This window comes from Bacillus rossius, chromosome 1 (genome assembly GCF_032445375.1).
Source record: "Bacillus rossius redtenbacheri isolate Brsri chromosome 1, Brsri_v3, whole genome shotgun sequence".
NCBI classification, from domain to species: Eukaryota; Metazoa; Arthropoda; class Insecta; order Phasmatodea; family Bacillidae; genus Bacillus; species Bacillus rossius.
The window spans coordinates 9,289,244-9,305,070 of record NC_086330.1 but is presented as its reverse complement, the minus strand read 5'-3'; the positions used below and the strand labels follow the sequence as shown (position 1 = coordinate 9,305,070).

The window sequence follows — 15,827 nt, the reverse complement described above, 5'->3', positions numbered from 1 at the left end:
AAATTTGTTTAAAAGATATCTATCACAATAAAATTACCAATCCAATATTTTCGATACCTAAGAAAACATTTTTAGTATTTAAGATTATTTAATTTAGAAACATAATTAGTTCTAGTTAGCTCGGTATAAAATTAGTGTAAGATACTATAGTTAGTATTGAGTATAATCATGCCATTTCAGGGTACATATTTGGGTCATAAGTGAAAATTACATCAAGGTTAAGTGAAATTTGAGTACAGGTTTAGGTCATAGGTGAAATTTTAGTGTACGTAACAGAAATAAATAATTTGTTAGGTGTATTTAATTGGCCTAATTTGGTGAGGGAGATGGATGCACTTGAAATACAACAAATTTTCTACTTATTGGCTGTCCTTTATTTAGTTTCCAATTTCTAAATAATTACTATGTACTTGTTAGGAGTACAATTACTTATTTCCACAAGAATGAAAAAGGTTAGCAGTATCCTCGCTGCCTGCCACTTCCACAGGAGTCAGGCCGTCACTGTCAGCGATCGTGGAAGAGGCTCCTGCAGCCAGCAGCCACTTCACAGCTTCACTGTGGTCACAAGATGCAGCATAGTGCAGCGCAGTCTGCCCGTCCCGATCTCTCAGATCCACATCTGCATGCAACTCGTGGACCAGAAACTGCAGCACCGCGGCATGGCCTCTGTCGGCCGCCCAGTGAATCAAACCCATTCCGTCAGCATCTCGACGGTCGATGTCTGCATTCGCTTCCGTTTTATCCATGCATTCCTCTAGTTTGCTGACATTGCCCTCCCTGACCCAGTCAAACACCGTCTTCTCTGCTTCCACCACGTCGTCGGGCTTCGGCATGGAGCTCACGGAAACCCAACCGATCTTGTGCTTGCTTGTCTCCAGCTCGGAGCTGTCGTCCCAGCCCGGGTCGAGTTCCCTGACGAGTCCCACGTACTGCTCCATCGCATCTTCTGAAGACATTTCTCCCAGCTCCTTCCATGCATCCCACTTCTGCTTTGCCTGCAACTGGTACCAACTAGGTCTAGGGATGCTGCACGGACCGGCGATCGCTTGCTTGTACAGTCCGTACAGCTGCAGAAGTCTGTCGGGCGACAAGCCCATCGCGAGATGGCTGGCAACGTGCTCCGCCGCTCGTTCGAAACACGACCCGTCACTTGACGACGCTGTAGCTTCGGCCATTTAAGAAATACCACTAGAAAAATAAACAATACTTGGAATCAAAAGTATTCCATGTCAAAGCAGAGGTCAGCGTGCTTTAGTTAATTGGTTGCCGCCTGCACGCTTAATGTGCTGCCTTCTAGGAAATGACTTTGCTTCTTCAGAACATTTTCGTACCCTACGTCAGAGCTGAAAACCACGAAGCCATAGCCGCGAGATATGCCGGTGTTGCGGTCGAATATGATGTTGGCAGACACCAGGGGCCCAAACTCGGAAAAGTAGGTTCTGAGCTCACGAGAACCGACCGTCCACGGAAGGTTGCCCACGAAGAACTTCCTGATGACCCTGGTCGCCATGCCGACGCTAGACTCTGGTTATCTGCAGCAGGTGGACGGTGTGGCCTTGAGTGAGCTCGTCCACGTCCACGCCCGACCCCGCGCCCAGGCCCCCCACCGGGATGTGCTCGCACGAGAGGCGCCACTTGCGCAGGAGGTGCTCGATGGACCAGTCCGCGCTGCGCTCCTGGTACGAGCACAGGAACTTGGCGTCCGGGTTCCTCTCCAGCAGGAAGGACACCGTCACGATGATGTCCTCGAACACGGAGGGCTCGTAGAAGCAGTCGGAGCCCAGCAGCAGGTCCACCGGGCCCAGCGTGAACACGCTACCGAGGAACAGCCCCCAGGTGAGACCCAGGACCCGCACCTGGCCGGCGGTGAGCCCGTTCACCTCGCAGCAGCGCCGTGCGTGCTGCAGGCTCTTGGGCAGACTGGCGCTGTCTGCAACACGCCCGCCACCACGTTTACTTTACCCTCCTGACAAACTACAAACACACGGTTAACTACATCGTCTATCAACTAACAAGCAAATACTTCAAGTATGGTGTTACATTACCAGGTGAACATAAAGACAAATTAATTTGTCAACATACATGGACAAGTTATATTGAAACATAAAAATTATTTTACTACGGTGTATGCTTTGCATTTGTTGTTTAATAAAAATTACATTTTATAACAGCACCATCCTACACCCCCTTCCCCAAAAGACAATAAGTGATAAGAATACTCTCCCCTACAAAACAATTTTGTTATGCATATGTATGTATAAATTTTGTATATAAATCTTGTGCATACATATTTTATACTTGGAAATATGTATATTGTGACCTGTTTATTGAACATTTTCTACATGCTCATTTTAAGATTACTTACAGATATTGATTAATTTTAAAACTTAATATAATATGTACCTAATCTTTTGTATGCAATGTGGAATTACTATAGCTAAAAATACAAATATATGGTTTCACTATGTTTAAAGACGTCATATACCAATTTTTACAAACAAGACATTCAAGTACCATTTAGGTAAGAAATTAAATTATTATTATTAATTGGAGTAGAGATGTTTCAGAAAGAATTCAGTCTTCAGTGTGTGAACAGACATAATAATGAATAGTTATCAAAATTTATACATTATAAGAGAATGTTCTGATATTCAAGCTAGTCATCAAAATTGTTCCATTTGAAGACTACGAAATATTTTATATTGTAAAACAAGCTAAGAAGACTTTCTTTGGATCAATCTTGCAATGGGGAAGATTGATTTAGTATGATTTTGTGGGTGTACGCCATTGCTCGTTACACAGTATGTGATAAGAAACCTCAATAACAGATAAAAAAAAAAAGTTGAATATACTTTACAGATGAATGTGCAATCACATATAAAGTAAGTCAAAATGTGCCAATGTCAGAAAATTAAAGAACATGAGACAGCACAGAAAATTCCAAGAAGGAAATACTCAAAAACAAATAAATAAAAAAAAATTACAGCACTGACAATGGACTGACATTGACTACAGTTATGTCAAGAACAGTGAATAAAAAGAAAACAAAGAGACGAACAAAGGAACCCATTGATGATTCAAAATAGGTAATATGACAGTACAATAACACAGCAATGCATATGTACCTACATGCAATGATAAAATCAAACAAATCTACTGTCAACACAACAAAAACAAAACAAACGAAATAATTTCTTAAAATGCTTACTTTGTTTGTCTGTGCTGTAAGAATATTTGTTCGATTTCATTACTGGATTTGCATGTAAGTCACTGCATCATTGTTGTTGTGCTGTCAATATTATCTGTTTTGAATCATTGGGTTTCTTCATTTGTTGCTGTGTTGTCAAAAGTTTTTAAGTGTTGATTGTATTGACTGTTCTTATCCCAACTGTCTTCTTTGTCAGCCCATTCATTGTCAGTACTGTAAATTTTTTTTTTGTTTTCGAGAAATTCCTTCCAGAAATTTTCTGTGCTGTCTATTTTCTTTAATATTTTGACATTAACCAGGGTGTCTACCAAGTCCCAAAAGCAAAAATCAGTGACTTTTTGGGGACTTTTAAAAAAAAATTTATGACAGAAAATTTTAATATATATTATGCATTAGACTATTTTGAAATAGAGTACACAAAATCTTTTCAAGGTTATGCACTTTCATCTAACCTAAATATTCTATATTAGGCTATTTACCGATACTAAAAACAGTTTATACACTTTTCTTGAGCTTTTTTAATTCATTCTCTATTTCTAATAATTTGATTTCATGTGCTGCTCTTTTTCTTGCATTTAAAACCTCATCCTGTTCGTTATGTTTCCATCTTAGGTCTTCCTTCCGTCTTGCTGAGGCATTGCGAAATTCCAAAATCATTTTTTTCGTAATCTGATGCGCAAGAGAAGAAATGCCCTCTGAAAAACCAAATGAATCATTAATCAAAATAGTTAAGTTGAAACGGACAAGTCCGTTTAGACACCTGCGCCGAGTGACGTCACACCTGGTGCGCGCATGCGCGCCGGGCGGCCAGATAGTGGCGGGCGAGGTGTCTCTGGGAAGTGGAGGCCAAAGGTTGCGGGGAACGGATGGTGGCGGAACCCCATAGTGGCTGTTGCTTGTTAGCTATCATCGGGAAGCGCCGCTTGGGAGACGAAGGCCGACCCCGGGTGGACAGGAGCAGCCAGGGCTTCCCCGCGGAAACCGGGGTGACACCGTTAGCGGCGGCGCAAGCGAGGGCATTCGCTGAATGGTCATCGTGCTGAGACCAGTGTGGGACCGAGGATCTGGCGACGTCTCATCAAGAAGAAACGGCTGCCACGCAACCCTTCGCCCCGGGCGCCCGGGAGAACTCCAAGTTGAAGGTGGGGACGGACCAGTTAAAACACGTACCAGGCGTTAAGATCCAGAGGCCTAGTATTGTAAATTGAAAGGACCAATAGGGTGTAGGTTAGAACATGTTGTAAAGGAGTAATTTAATAACTATACACAGCTGTAAGATATTTGTCTGTTCACCGTAATCTGTTAATAAATCTGAAGGCTCAACCACTGTTTTGGGTGGTTTATTTAGCGTTGGTCTACACAGTAGGGCATAAAGTAAAACATATTAGGTAATTGTACTGCAATATAAAACAATTTAAATTGTAAGTACTCCCACTCTAGCCCAAAAAAAATTAGTCCAAAGTTAATATACTCACCTGGAAGTGAAAAGACATGATCATGAACCAGTCTTTGCGCTACAAGAGATTTCTCTTGAAGATTTTCAACCAAAAAATCTTTGTTAAAAGAGAAACTTCTCTCTACCGCTGCATTTCCATGGAAACACAGCGTTGGAAAAAATAGGATTAATTGAACATGTGCATCTTGCATAAATGAGTTGATCAAATTAAAAATGAACTTGTCAAGGCTTTCCTTTTTCCAGTTGAAACATTTTGCAGCTTTCTAAACCTCAGGATGTTCACAAAACCTTGTGAACTCTCTAAGAATAATCTCTCCATCAGCAGCTGCCAACTGATTGTGAGAGATGAGTTCCTGAATGGCAACCTAACTCTAAGAGCTCTAACCGAGTCTCTAACCATTACTGAAGGAGACAAGCAAGTTGAGCCCAATACAATCCTCTATCTCAGGACTCTTTTCATTAAGTTTGGCATACAATGAGAACAGAAATTTCCTGCAGTCAGCCTTAAATTTCAGGGAGTCAAGCTCCTTTGCCTTTTTGAGACTGAAGGTGGCACCAAAACCTATCTCTATGGAATCAGTTTTTCGCAAGATATTTTCATTCTTGATATCGATATTCTTCAACTGAGAAGCATTTGAAATTTTATCCATCACACTTTGCTTGAAAACCCTTCTCCCTATGTTTTTCATCAAAAGAAATAACTCTTGGTGAATGAAAGGAAGAAGAGGATCATTTCTCTGGAAATTTGTCAGAAATTCTTCCAACTCTTCCGCAATCATAGCTGAAAAATGCAGTTTAGCTTCCAGAACTGAATCTTCTAACAAAACTTTTTTCACAATGCCAAGGTTCTGGGTGTTGGGAGGGTTTTCTCCAGCTCTTTGTCTGTTAGGTATTTTTTCAGAAATGGAATCATTTCCAGGCATCTCTTGATTACAGATGAGTTTTCAGTCCACCGCACAGCACAAAACTTTTTTGGAAAGACTCTGGAACCAGTAATCTGAGAATAAACAGCACGCCGAGATGGATAATTCTTAAAAAGTTGATACAATGCTCTAAAAAACTGATTAAGTTGCCAACCAACCTTTGTATGTGCCATTTTGTAGGCACCATTAACTATGTGCAATGAACAAGTACCAATATTCAAAGGTTCCTTTTCAGTATCAAGCGTACTCTTCATGTAACTTTTGAGATCAACTTCAGATTTACATTCGGTCCATCAGTAGAAAGTTGAATTAAACAGTCCAGGGAAAGTTTGGCTTCACCAACACACACTAGCACTTTTTCAAGCAAATCTACAGCCGTACAGCGCTCAAGAAATGCAGATGTTAGATATCGAGTACATGATATACTGTTTACTGAATCCCAATATTTAACAACAATGTCCATTTGCTGTTTTTGGCAAATATCATTCAGACTTTCATCAATAGATAGTGCAAAAAAAGGGCTTTTCTGTACACTATCAGACAACAATGAAGCAAAATAAGGCCCAAGGCCATATGTGACACTATATGCTACTTTGTCCTTTTGTAATTTCATTTTTTAAGCTATAGTACTATCGGGAAACATAAGTGGAAAAAGTTCCACTGCAGCTGCTCCCGAGCGGGTTGAAGCATGCGTGCAGACGCAATGAACAGCCCACACTATCTCTGCTTTTGTTGAACTATCACTTACAAGAAAAGTGGAGAGCTTTTGTTCTTGATATCTCTCTCCTGGGATAGTACTACAAGATGTAAGCTGTGAACTGATGCTAGGTGCTGGCTGAGATGAATCATAACTTGGCATGCTGGGCCCGGGCTCTGATGAACTAGTGGTGGGCCTAACCAGGGTCGCAGGTACCCTTGTACAAAAAGAGAGCATTTTCTGCCTGCCCGACTTGTGAACATTAAGAAACTCACGTTTTTTTTTTTTCTTTTTCGTGGCATTTAATTGCGTTAACTCCAGAGTGAGAAACATCCACATATTTTTTGCATAGAGTACAAAAAGCCGAAAAAGTATCCTTACCAGGTCTTGGCCACAATTTCCATTCCTCTTCATCCAACCAAGTGTTTTGAAAATGACACTTTCCTGGCATTTTTAACACTGATAAAACATTACAAAATACCTGCTATAGGTGTGCTGAATACGTCTAACACAGTTTTTTTAACTATTAAAACTTCACATGCAAACACCCAATGGAATGTTAATAAAAAAAACAATATAAAAATGTTGAAAACACAGTTTTTGTAAACACGCGTCCAGAAAATACTTCTAAATCTTACACAAACACTTTATACTTTTTATCGGTAATCTTTGACGCAGAAAAATTCAATTATCCAATACATTACATCGTATATCCTTTTACTGCAAGCATAAAAAAGTTACCGATTAACTGCATAGCCATCACGTATAACACACGCTCGCGGCGCCATATTGTCAACAAAACGATACACTACCCATCATGCCGCGTAAAGCGAGACCCTTGCATGACGAAACATAATTGATAATTGATGTCTACATTCTTTGATTACGGTATTTATTTACATAAAGTAGGTTAGTTTTTGCTGAAAAGTGGAAAAAGAATGAAAATTTAAATATAAAATTAAGCTTTAACATATGATAAAAGAAAAAATACAAAACAAGCACCCGTAGTGGTAGACTGGAAATTATTATTTCATCACGAAAAAAAATGTGACCCATATGGCCATTATCGTGACTTATCGGTGACATTCGTGACCATGTGTTCAATTCCGGTAGACACCCTGTTAACCGATTTTGGCTTGCTTTCAATGTGTTTGCACATACATCTGTTTTGTATATTCATCTTTTTTTTATCTGTTATTGAGGTTTCTTGTGACATACAGTGTAACATCAGCAATGTCGTATATCCACAAAAACATCTTAAAAAAAGTGTGCTAATTTTTTTTATTTACAATATTTGTTTTTATAAACTTTAGGTAAAAGTGGACAAACAATAATTTCTACGAAGATTATAGAACATTTTTGACAAGCACAAACTACAAAATGACTGTTGAGTAGGTGTTATTGTATATTTGAGTCCCAAAAACTAAGTCTGTCTTCAACATATCACCTTAACGGTTCAGTTTTAAATCATCCCGAGGTCCACAGTGGAGAGATGGGGGCAAAAAAGGTCCAGTGATGAAGGGAGACAACGAAGTAATGAATTCTGTGGTACAGAATTCAGTAATCATATACGGTTCTTCAGTCAAGTGATATCTATGCTAATCGTTAATATTGTTCACACTTTTGGTTTAATGGATTCTATTGATACAAAACTGGACATCTTAATAAGATTATAGGTAATTTCATTTGGTATTTTGTTGTAAGTATTGGTCCTTAAATGAAATAAGATTTATCTATGATTTCGGTGGTCTAGGGGTTTTTAACATACTGTATGATCCTGAATAGCCACCAAGGCTTTCATCCACAAAAACTGCTCACGAAAATATAGGTTCAACTGGATTTCGCACACCAAAAAAAAAATCAATGTAGACTTTACCTTAACAAAGAGAAAAATTATGTAAATATATCTGACAGTCCAAGAAACAAGGTTAAAATAATTTCTTAAGTTGAGTTACCAATGTCTCTTGATCACCTTTATTAATATATTGTAGTAAAATCAATTTCTGTTATGCCCTTTTTATTTCTCCGTCAACAAATGAGAGAAAAATGTAAACAGAATATGAGGTTGCAGGATAACCAACATAAAAACAAAATATGGTGACTGAATCAGGATATGGTCCGTTACTTTTAACGGCCTTTAAGCTTGAAAAAAATTAATGGAACACACTAGGGATGTGCGAAAGTGACTTTATCCACACGAAATGAAAGTGAAAGAAAATTTATCAAGTTTCGCGAAAGTGAAACGAAAATGAATTTTTCTATGAGATAAATATATTCTTAACGAAAGTTAAGCGAAAATTTTTAATTAACAAAGAAAAAAAGTGCCCCAAAATTTGCTCTTCAGTAATAAATTCTATTACATAAATCATTTTCGTACCTTTTGATGTATATATATTACTATTTAAAAAAATCAACATCCGCCCTAGACCACACAACACAGCCCCATGTCACTCGTAAATTTCAAGAATCAATCCAGATCTTTCAGCGCACAGACTATTTCCTTTACAGTCGTTATGTCGCAGTCTATGATAATATATTTATCACGTGCATGGTACTGATGAAAAAATACGTGAATACTGCGGAACGGCCGCCATCTTGCACCACTGTCACACATGGCTAGCTCAAGAAGCTGTAGACCAGGCAAGGGACATGGTCAAAACAAAACATAACAAATGGTTGCTGCCAAGTGGTCATTACATGCAGTGACTTGTTGACCTTTTTGTCTAATTGTCTGTATATTATGAGGATTTTATATGCCGGTCAGAGTATGTCAAATTTAAATAAAGCAGACGACAATGTTTTTGTTTGGCTGTGTGCGAATAAAAGTAGGTACGTTCTTTGTTTATGTGTATACGGTAAATACTAAATAGTGTACTAACAGTTCTGGAATGTATGTTTTACGAATATAGTACCTACACTACTGTTTGAAAGCAAATGAATCAGGTAATTTTTCAAATATTGCATGATTTTGTTTCGATACCTAGGCCTACTGTAATCACGGTTGAATTTTGTTTACTTTATCTGCCATGTTTGTTCAAATTATGATTTTACCGTATTTTCATTAACGTGAGTTTTTTTCATCACCACGTAAATTAATCTTAATGGAAATCTTTTTTCTAATTAATGTCTTTATATGATTTGCATATTTTATTACATTATTAGTAATAACAAGCAAATCATATAAAGACATTACAGTAGAATCTCAGTGCTAAGTACTTACAGGTACCTCAAGTTTTTGTACTTAGCACTGAAACATGCATACATATCTTTACAAAGAGAAAAAAATATATATAAAAAATAGCTACAGGAGAGCCGCAATGCCATATGTATTCGCAACTGCGACTTGCTTTTTTCCCCGTGTCTAGTTCTCTGAGTATACTGTATCCACTTTTTCCTTAAGCGTGAATTGCTTTCGTTTCTTTTTATCTCCAGGATCATTCATATTGTAGCACAAATACAATGCGGTGTCTAAATAACGTAACCTGAAAATAAACTCAACAATAACAATAAACAATCCCGGCACAGACATCAAACAGTATTTTTAGCGTAGCGTAACACTTTTGTCTAAATAATTAATACTTCTCTCAAACCTCCGTCTTTCGATGTATCGAATGGTGTTGTGTTGCTCACGTCGCATACTACGTACGGTATAATCTATGGTTGTGCGCGCAACTGTTTGTTAACTTTGTTTTGAGAATTTAGAGGTTAGAATATACGTTGCGGTGGTATTTGTGTATCTTTGTTCTACTACATTAATCATTTAGCTGGAAATTTATTTACCAGTTTAAGTAAATTTTGGTGTAGTAATGCCACGCTACTAGTAGGATTTATACGTTATAGTGAAAATGATACTTTAAACTGAAACCGTTTTGCATGGCGAAGATACGATTTTTGGCGGGGACTTAAAAAAAATTTGTTAAGTGAAATATACTTTATAATAAGGAACGTTATTGTACCGGTATTATACTGTACATTTTTATTAAATTACGATTTCTTTTTCAACTAGAACAAACGAACTTCGGTAAGCTATTGAATTTTCGTTTGGCTCGAAATATTTCGCTAAAAACGAACTTCGACAGATGAAATTCTTACCGAAATCGAAAATGAAAGTAGCAAAATTTCGATTTCGGTATCGGTATACCGAACATTCGCACAACCCTAGAACACACCCTATAAATATGTAGGTATCCCTCAAGTTTGTGTAATTGTTTATGCTTCAAAATATTAACATCAATTGAGAATTCTCATTCAAGTAACTGACCTAACCCTAAATATTTTCATTATTATTTTAGATAATGATAATTTCTTCGAGTAAATGTGAAATCTATTAAATTATATCAGTTTTCATAAATTTATAATATTATACCTATGTGGTTTAATTTTTTTTTGGGAGAAAGTGGTGACTTATCTCACACAAGTATATGTAAGATAGTCACAAATAAAGAATAGTACACTGTCACAAACACATAATAATGCACACGGTGACTAGGAGACAGATGAGCACCTGTGAGGGTGACGGCCGCCCCACACTTGGCGGCGACGATGCCCGGGAGGGAGGTGCCGCAGCCCAGCTCCACCACTCGCTTGCCCAGCAGCTCTCTGCGGTGCTCCCACAGGAACCAGGCCAGCACTGGCGCCGAGGGCCACGTGTACGAGCTGTAGCTCGCCTGCAGCTGCTGCAACAGCCGCCGTCGCCACCGCACTCAGCCACTGTGCCCTGCCACTACTGCACCCCGCCACTTCACTCCGTCACAAGTTGTAAGAGAGTTTTAATCGCAAGATAAGGTCCTAAAGCAACATCATAAGTTAGTCTTTAACCGAAAATCTTTGTTAGGGTCATCAGTGGAGGTCATCCATACAATCTGTAGATAATTCTGGTGAAGCTCATTTTATGAGAATCTGTCCGTACATCTGTCTGCTGTCAGCAATGAACACAACATTATGATGCCAAAAGCAAAGCAATATTTTAAGCAGATCATTTTGCAATTTGGGCCCAATTAGTTTGATAGTGTTTACACTTTTAGCTACACTGGAGCACTGGATAGACCATGTAGTGGCATAATTATCTTTTTCTGAGAAATGCCCAGATGTTTGGCACAGTTTTTAGACATAAAGCTAGCCTGAATTAACTTGCAGTGGCATAATTATCTTTTTCTGAAAAATGCCCAGATGTTTGGCACAGTTTTTGGTAAATATTTACAATCGCGGTAGATGCCAAAAAAAATGCTAAAAATCTGAAAATACTTTTATTCTGTGCCCTTTCACTTCCTCTTTTCAAAACAACCGGCGGAGGTAAGAAATTCCAAATACTTTAGGAGATATCGAATTTTTTAATTTCATCATATGTAGAGTCGCGGTGTATGCCAAAAAAATGCTAAACATCTGAAAATACCTTTATTATATGCTCTTCAACTTCCTCTTTTCATTAAAAGCGGCAGAGATTAGAAATTCCAAATACTTTAGGAGATATCGAATTTTTAAATTTCAGCACAAAACCAGCGCATTCCTGTGGCGTGCGTGCACCATTGTTTCTTGTTTACGTACGAGTATCTATTTTTTTATTGGATAATGATGTCACGTGATTGTTCGTGATAGGCCAGAATTCAAATGATCTAATACGTGATTATTTAGTTCAATTATTGTTTAAAACGGTGTTTAATTACCGCCTCCAACTTACGTGAGTTTTTAACGTTTCTAATTTTAAAGTCTTATTTGTTATTTTGATATTGTTGCGCAAGTAATAAGTAACAAAAAAAAATACGTGAGTTGTTACTGTACATCCTTTGTTACGGGTTTGTTAGGTAAGGTCAGTTACATTATAAATAATTTAAAACTAAAGAATAATTAAAATTAATTCACATTATTTTTAATATCACCTTAGTTTTAAAGTATTTATAATGTAACTGACCTGACCTAATCGACCATTTTAGTTTACTGTTCAACCTCTGACCGGGTTTGTTTGGTCAGGTCAGTTACATTATAAATATTTTAAAACTAAACAGCCATTAAAATTAATTCACAAAATAATTTTTAATGTCGGCTTAGTTTGAAAGTATTAATAATGTAACTGACCTGACCTAATCAACCATTTTATTAATTCCGCATTCACGATTCACGTATTCACGAACACGGCAAAATAACAAAAATGGCGCCGCTCGAATGGTTCAACAGGTCTTGTATTGCAAAATTAAAAAATTCTATATCTCCTAAAGTATTTGGAATTTCTTATCTCCGCCGCTTTTAATGAAAAGAGGAAGTTGAAGAGCATATGATAAAGGTATTTTAGGATTTTTTACATTTTTTTTGGCATCTACCGCGACTCTACATATCATGAAATTAAAAAATTCGATATCTCCTAAAGTATTTGGAATTTCTTATCTCCGCCGGTTGATTTGAAAAGAGGAAGTGAAAGTGCATAGAATAAAAGTATTTTCGGATTTTTAGCATTATTTTTGGCATCTACCGCGATTGTAAATATTTACCCAGTTTTTAGACATAAAGCTAGCCTGAATTAACTACAACTTCCTGCAGAATAATTCACATTGATATTGTAACGTCGGACATACCCGGCCAACTGCACCAAATGTAGCGGGAGGACATTCCCGGCAAACTCCACCAAATTGTAACAAGGTCATACTCGGAGCATAAACCAAATAATACGGGAAGGGGGGGGGGGGGGATCCGTAATTCTTAAAAACTACACTCGCTTGGCAATAAAAAAAAAGGTACGTAGTAATCAAGACTATTCACAACCCGGGATCTTAAAATAATAGGTTCCGCCCCCTGTACAGGAGGTCTGGAGAGAAGGAATTACTTTAAATGAGTTAAAACTTAATTCTAAAGAAAGTACATTTATTACATGAGATCTTAAACTCATACAAAAGTATTAACTTTTACAATTAAACTAAATAAATAAAATCAAGGGCATTCTGACAATCAGTCTTATAAGTTACTTTACAATTAAGTAGGTTAACTTGAATGAACTAAAAAGGGACCTTTATTTACAAATGCTTTGATCAACAAGCAGGTAGAGGGTATCAAAATCTTCTACGATGTTAAAACTCATTCTAAGTCCTTAAAGTTAACTTAAAAATTATTCTAAATCATCTAAGATCAAAAGTAAAACTTTACGTCTAGCATAAGGTCAACAACATCTGCTCAGGTCCGGCCTCTTCAAAAACAACTCAAACATTACTTCTGCGACCCCAACCATCTTTACATTAACGTAGTGCTGTTCCGGGGCATAGCCTCCCCCTGAGTGAACCTAACATCCCTAATCGACTCGTTACCACAGGAGAGAAGCATAGCCTCCCCCTGAGTGAGCCCCGAGCAACCTCCAGCGGCTGCTTATAAACCCTCTCGGCCCCGCCGACCCTTCCAGAGAACCTCGGCTCACCGACGTTTCCTGAGAGTCCCGGCCCGCCGATGTTTACAGAGAACCTCAGCCGCCACCCCCAAATTTCGCAATCAGGGCCGGAGCCCGCTGAACGAGCACCGCGCTGCGACCTAGTTACGCCAGCAGACCACCGCTTCGCGAGGGCCGATGACCCACGCGACTCATGAGGAATGGGCAGCGAGGACAAACGACACGCCGCCGGCCGGTCGCTGATGAAACGAGGCCGCTTCTCGCACGGGCGCAGTGGCCCGCCCACAGCTTGCGCCATGAAAGACAGAAATCTGAACCCGGCCACACCGAGAAATTTCTGGAACGTGACAATATTTGCTGTGGATAGCAACACCAACTGTAGTCTGGTTCACGATACTTAGATAAAAATCTCGAAGTTCCATTTTCAAAAAATTAATACTGGTAGGCCTATAGCAAAATATAGAGTTACTTCATGATACCATGGAAATGTGATAGTGATAATCCTAAATTTCAAGAAATTAATATACCAGTATCAAAAACCAAACTAGACTGGGTATAATTTTAGTCTTAATTTCGACACCCAAAATTAAATAAGTGAAAAATACTGAATTTACAGTATTCTGGCCAAAACCCATGTTTTCCCCATACCAATGTAGTTATAGTAAGATCTTAACTGACCTCTATTGTACGATACAATGTTCCGTCCAGATTATAATAAAGTATTTATAATGTAGTTGATCTAACCTAATCAACCATTAATTCATTTTCATTACTAAAACGAGTGCTAACCTAACATAATAATTTCACATTTGACCTCAACATCAATACCTTTATTCAACTAAAACACTTAATTCTCCCATACACAATACTGTCAACTTCACTGCTACCAAAACATGAAATCTGTATCGATTCAAACCACATTGTCCTACTCTTTATGGTCATTTCCTCTACCCTTTTTTTTAAACATGTATTAAGCTTTCTCAATTGCTGGTGTTCTAGAAAAAGACAACATAAATGTGTTTTAGGAGGATGTTGTTGGGGAAGGGGTGTTGTTGGGGAAGGGGTGATGTTGGGGAAGGGATGTTGTTGGGGAAGGGATGTTGTTGGGGAAGGGATGTTGTTGGGGAAGGGATGTTGTTGGGGAAGGGATTATGTTGAGAAGGGGGGAGTTGGGACATATACAAAAATTAAAGGTAGGTATTATTTCTTACATCAGAGCTTTCTCATAAATATATTATAAATTCCAAGAACACTTTTTTTTGAACACTAAAAACATTCCTTTATTTACCATGAAACGCGCATTTCTAAATTGAGACTGGTACTTAAACCCATTATATTACAATACCTGGGCATTGATACTGCCACAGACATGTATTGTTTTCCCGTGTGAGTGTGTGTTTGTGAAAACTTTCGACAGTAAAGTATTACATTAATAATCAAGTAATTAATATTACGAGTGTATTGCAATTATCAAATGTAATGTTTCTACTAAAGATGTTTACCTATTTACCCAAAACAGAGTTCATTAATTCCTACTGGTTTCTAATAATTACTGCTTGCAGTTCCGTTTGATAGCCTATGCAGTAAAGTGGTTGCCTCCATGTTTTTTTACTTGGGTTTCCGATCCTTGGATTTCCATTCCTAAGAACGTGTATATTTTAGATTTGGAAATCAACGCAAAGCAAAGTGAATAATTAACGTCAACCCTTGACAGGGATATTTTACGGCAATCCAGAGGAGCGAAGCGCCGACTTTTGCGATAGCAATTAACCTGTAGTATGGAAGGAATTAATAGGTTTGATACATACAATGATACAATTATTATTTGGCTTGGCTATTCGCATACCTACGTATTCCATTTATTATTCCGACGTTCCTCGTGATGTTACAGATATCGAAAAATTCACAACCATAATTCTAGCAGCAAAAGTAGCCTGCATAATTTTAAAAACATGATGGCTTACCTCAGGTATAAATATTTCTAGAGATTCGCCTTCAAGGTCTGTCCTACTGCAGCTAGATTTAAATGTAAATTTCTTTACTTGTTCAACAACTCCATCGGACATCGGCAAGAAATTCAAAGCTTCTAAATAAACTCGCAATATCTACGACCAACGTTCATACCGTTCGAGTTCGTGATTTTGTCCATAGTACAAAGAACATTACAATCATAGAGT

At 38.1% G+C, this 15,827-nt stretch overlaps 2 protein-coding genes across 3 annotated transcripts; both read right to left on the bottom strand.

The window, feature by feature from the left end:
- Positions 1–351: 351 nt before the first annotated feature.
- LOC134531959 (histone-arginine methyltransferase METTL23) lies at positions 352–15,827 on the bottom strand. Of its 2 annotated transcripts, none has more exons than XM_063368060.1 (3): positions 15,615–15,827; positions 10,789–10,960; positions 352–1,930 (listed from the first exon to the last, which is right to left on the bottom strand). In XM_063368060.1, the coding sequence occupies exons 1-3, from the start codon at positions 15,714–15,716 to the stop codon at positions 1,518–1,520; spliced, it is 687 nt and encodes a 228-aa protein (XP_063224130.1). In that variant the 5' UTR covers positions 15,717–15,827; the 3' UTR covers positions 352–1,517. The 2 variants fall into 2 exon arrangements, with proteins under 2 accessions (XP_063224130.1, XP_063224138.1); XM_063368068.1 differs by having other exon boundaries at positions 15,775–15,814.
- LOC134528625 (acyl-CoA-binding domain-containing protein 6-like) lies at positions 426–1,510 on the bottom strand. Its single transcript, XM_063362377.1, has 2 exons — positions 1,332–1,510; positions 426–1,077 (listed from the first exon to the last, which is right to left on the bottom strand). Exons 1-2 carry the CDS (start codon positions 1,508–1,510, stop codon positions 426–428), a joined length of 831 nt encoding a protein of 276 aa, XP_063218447.1.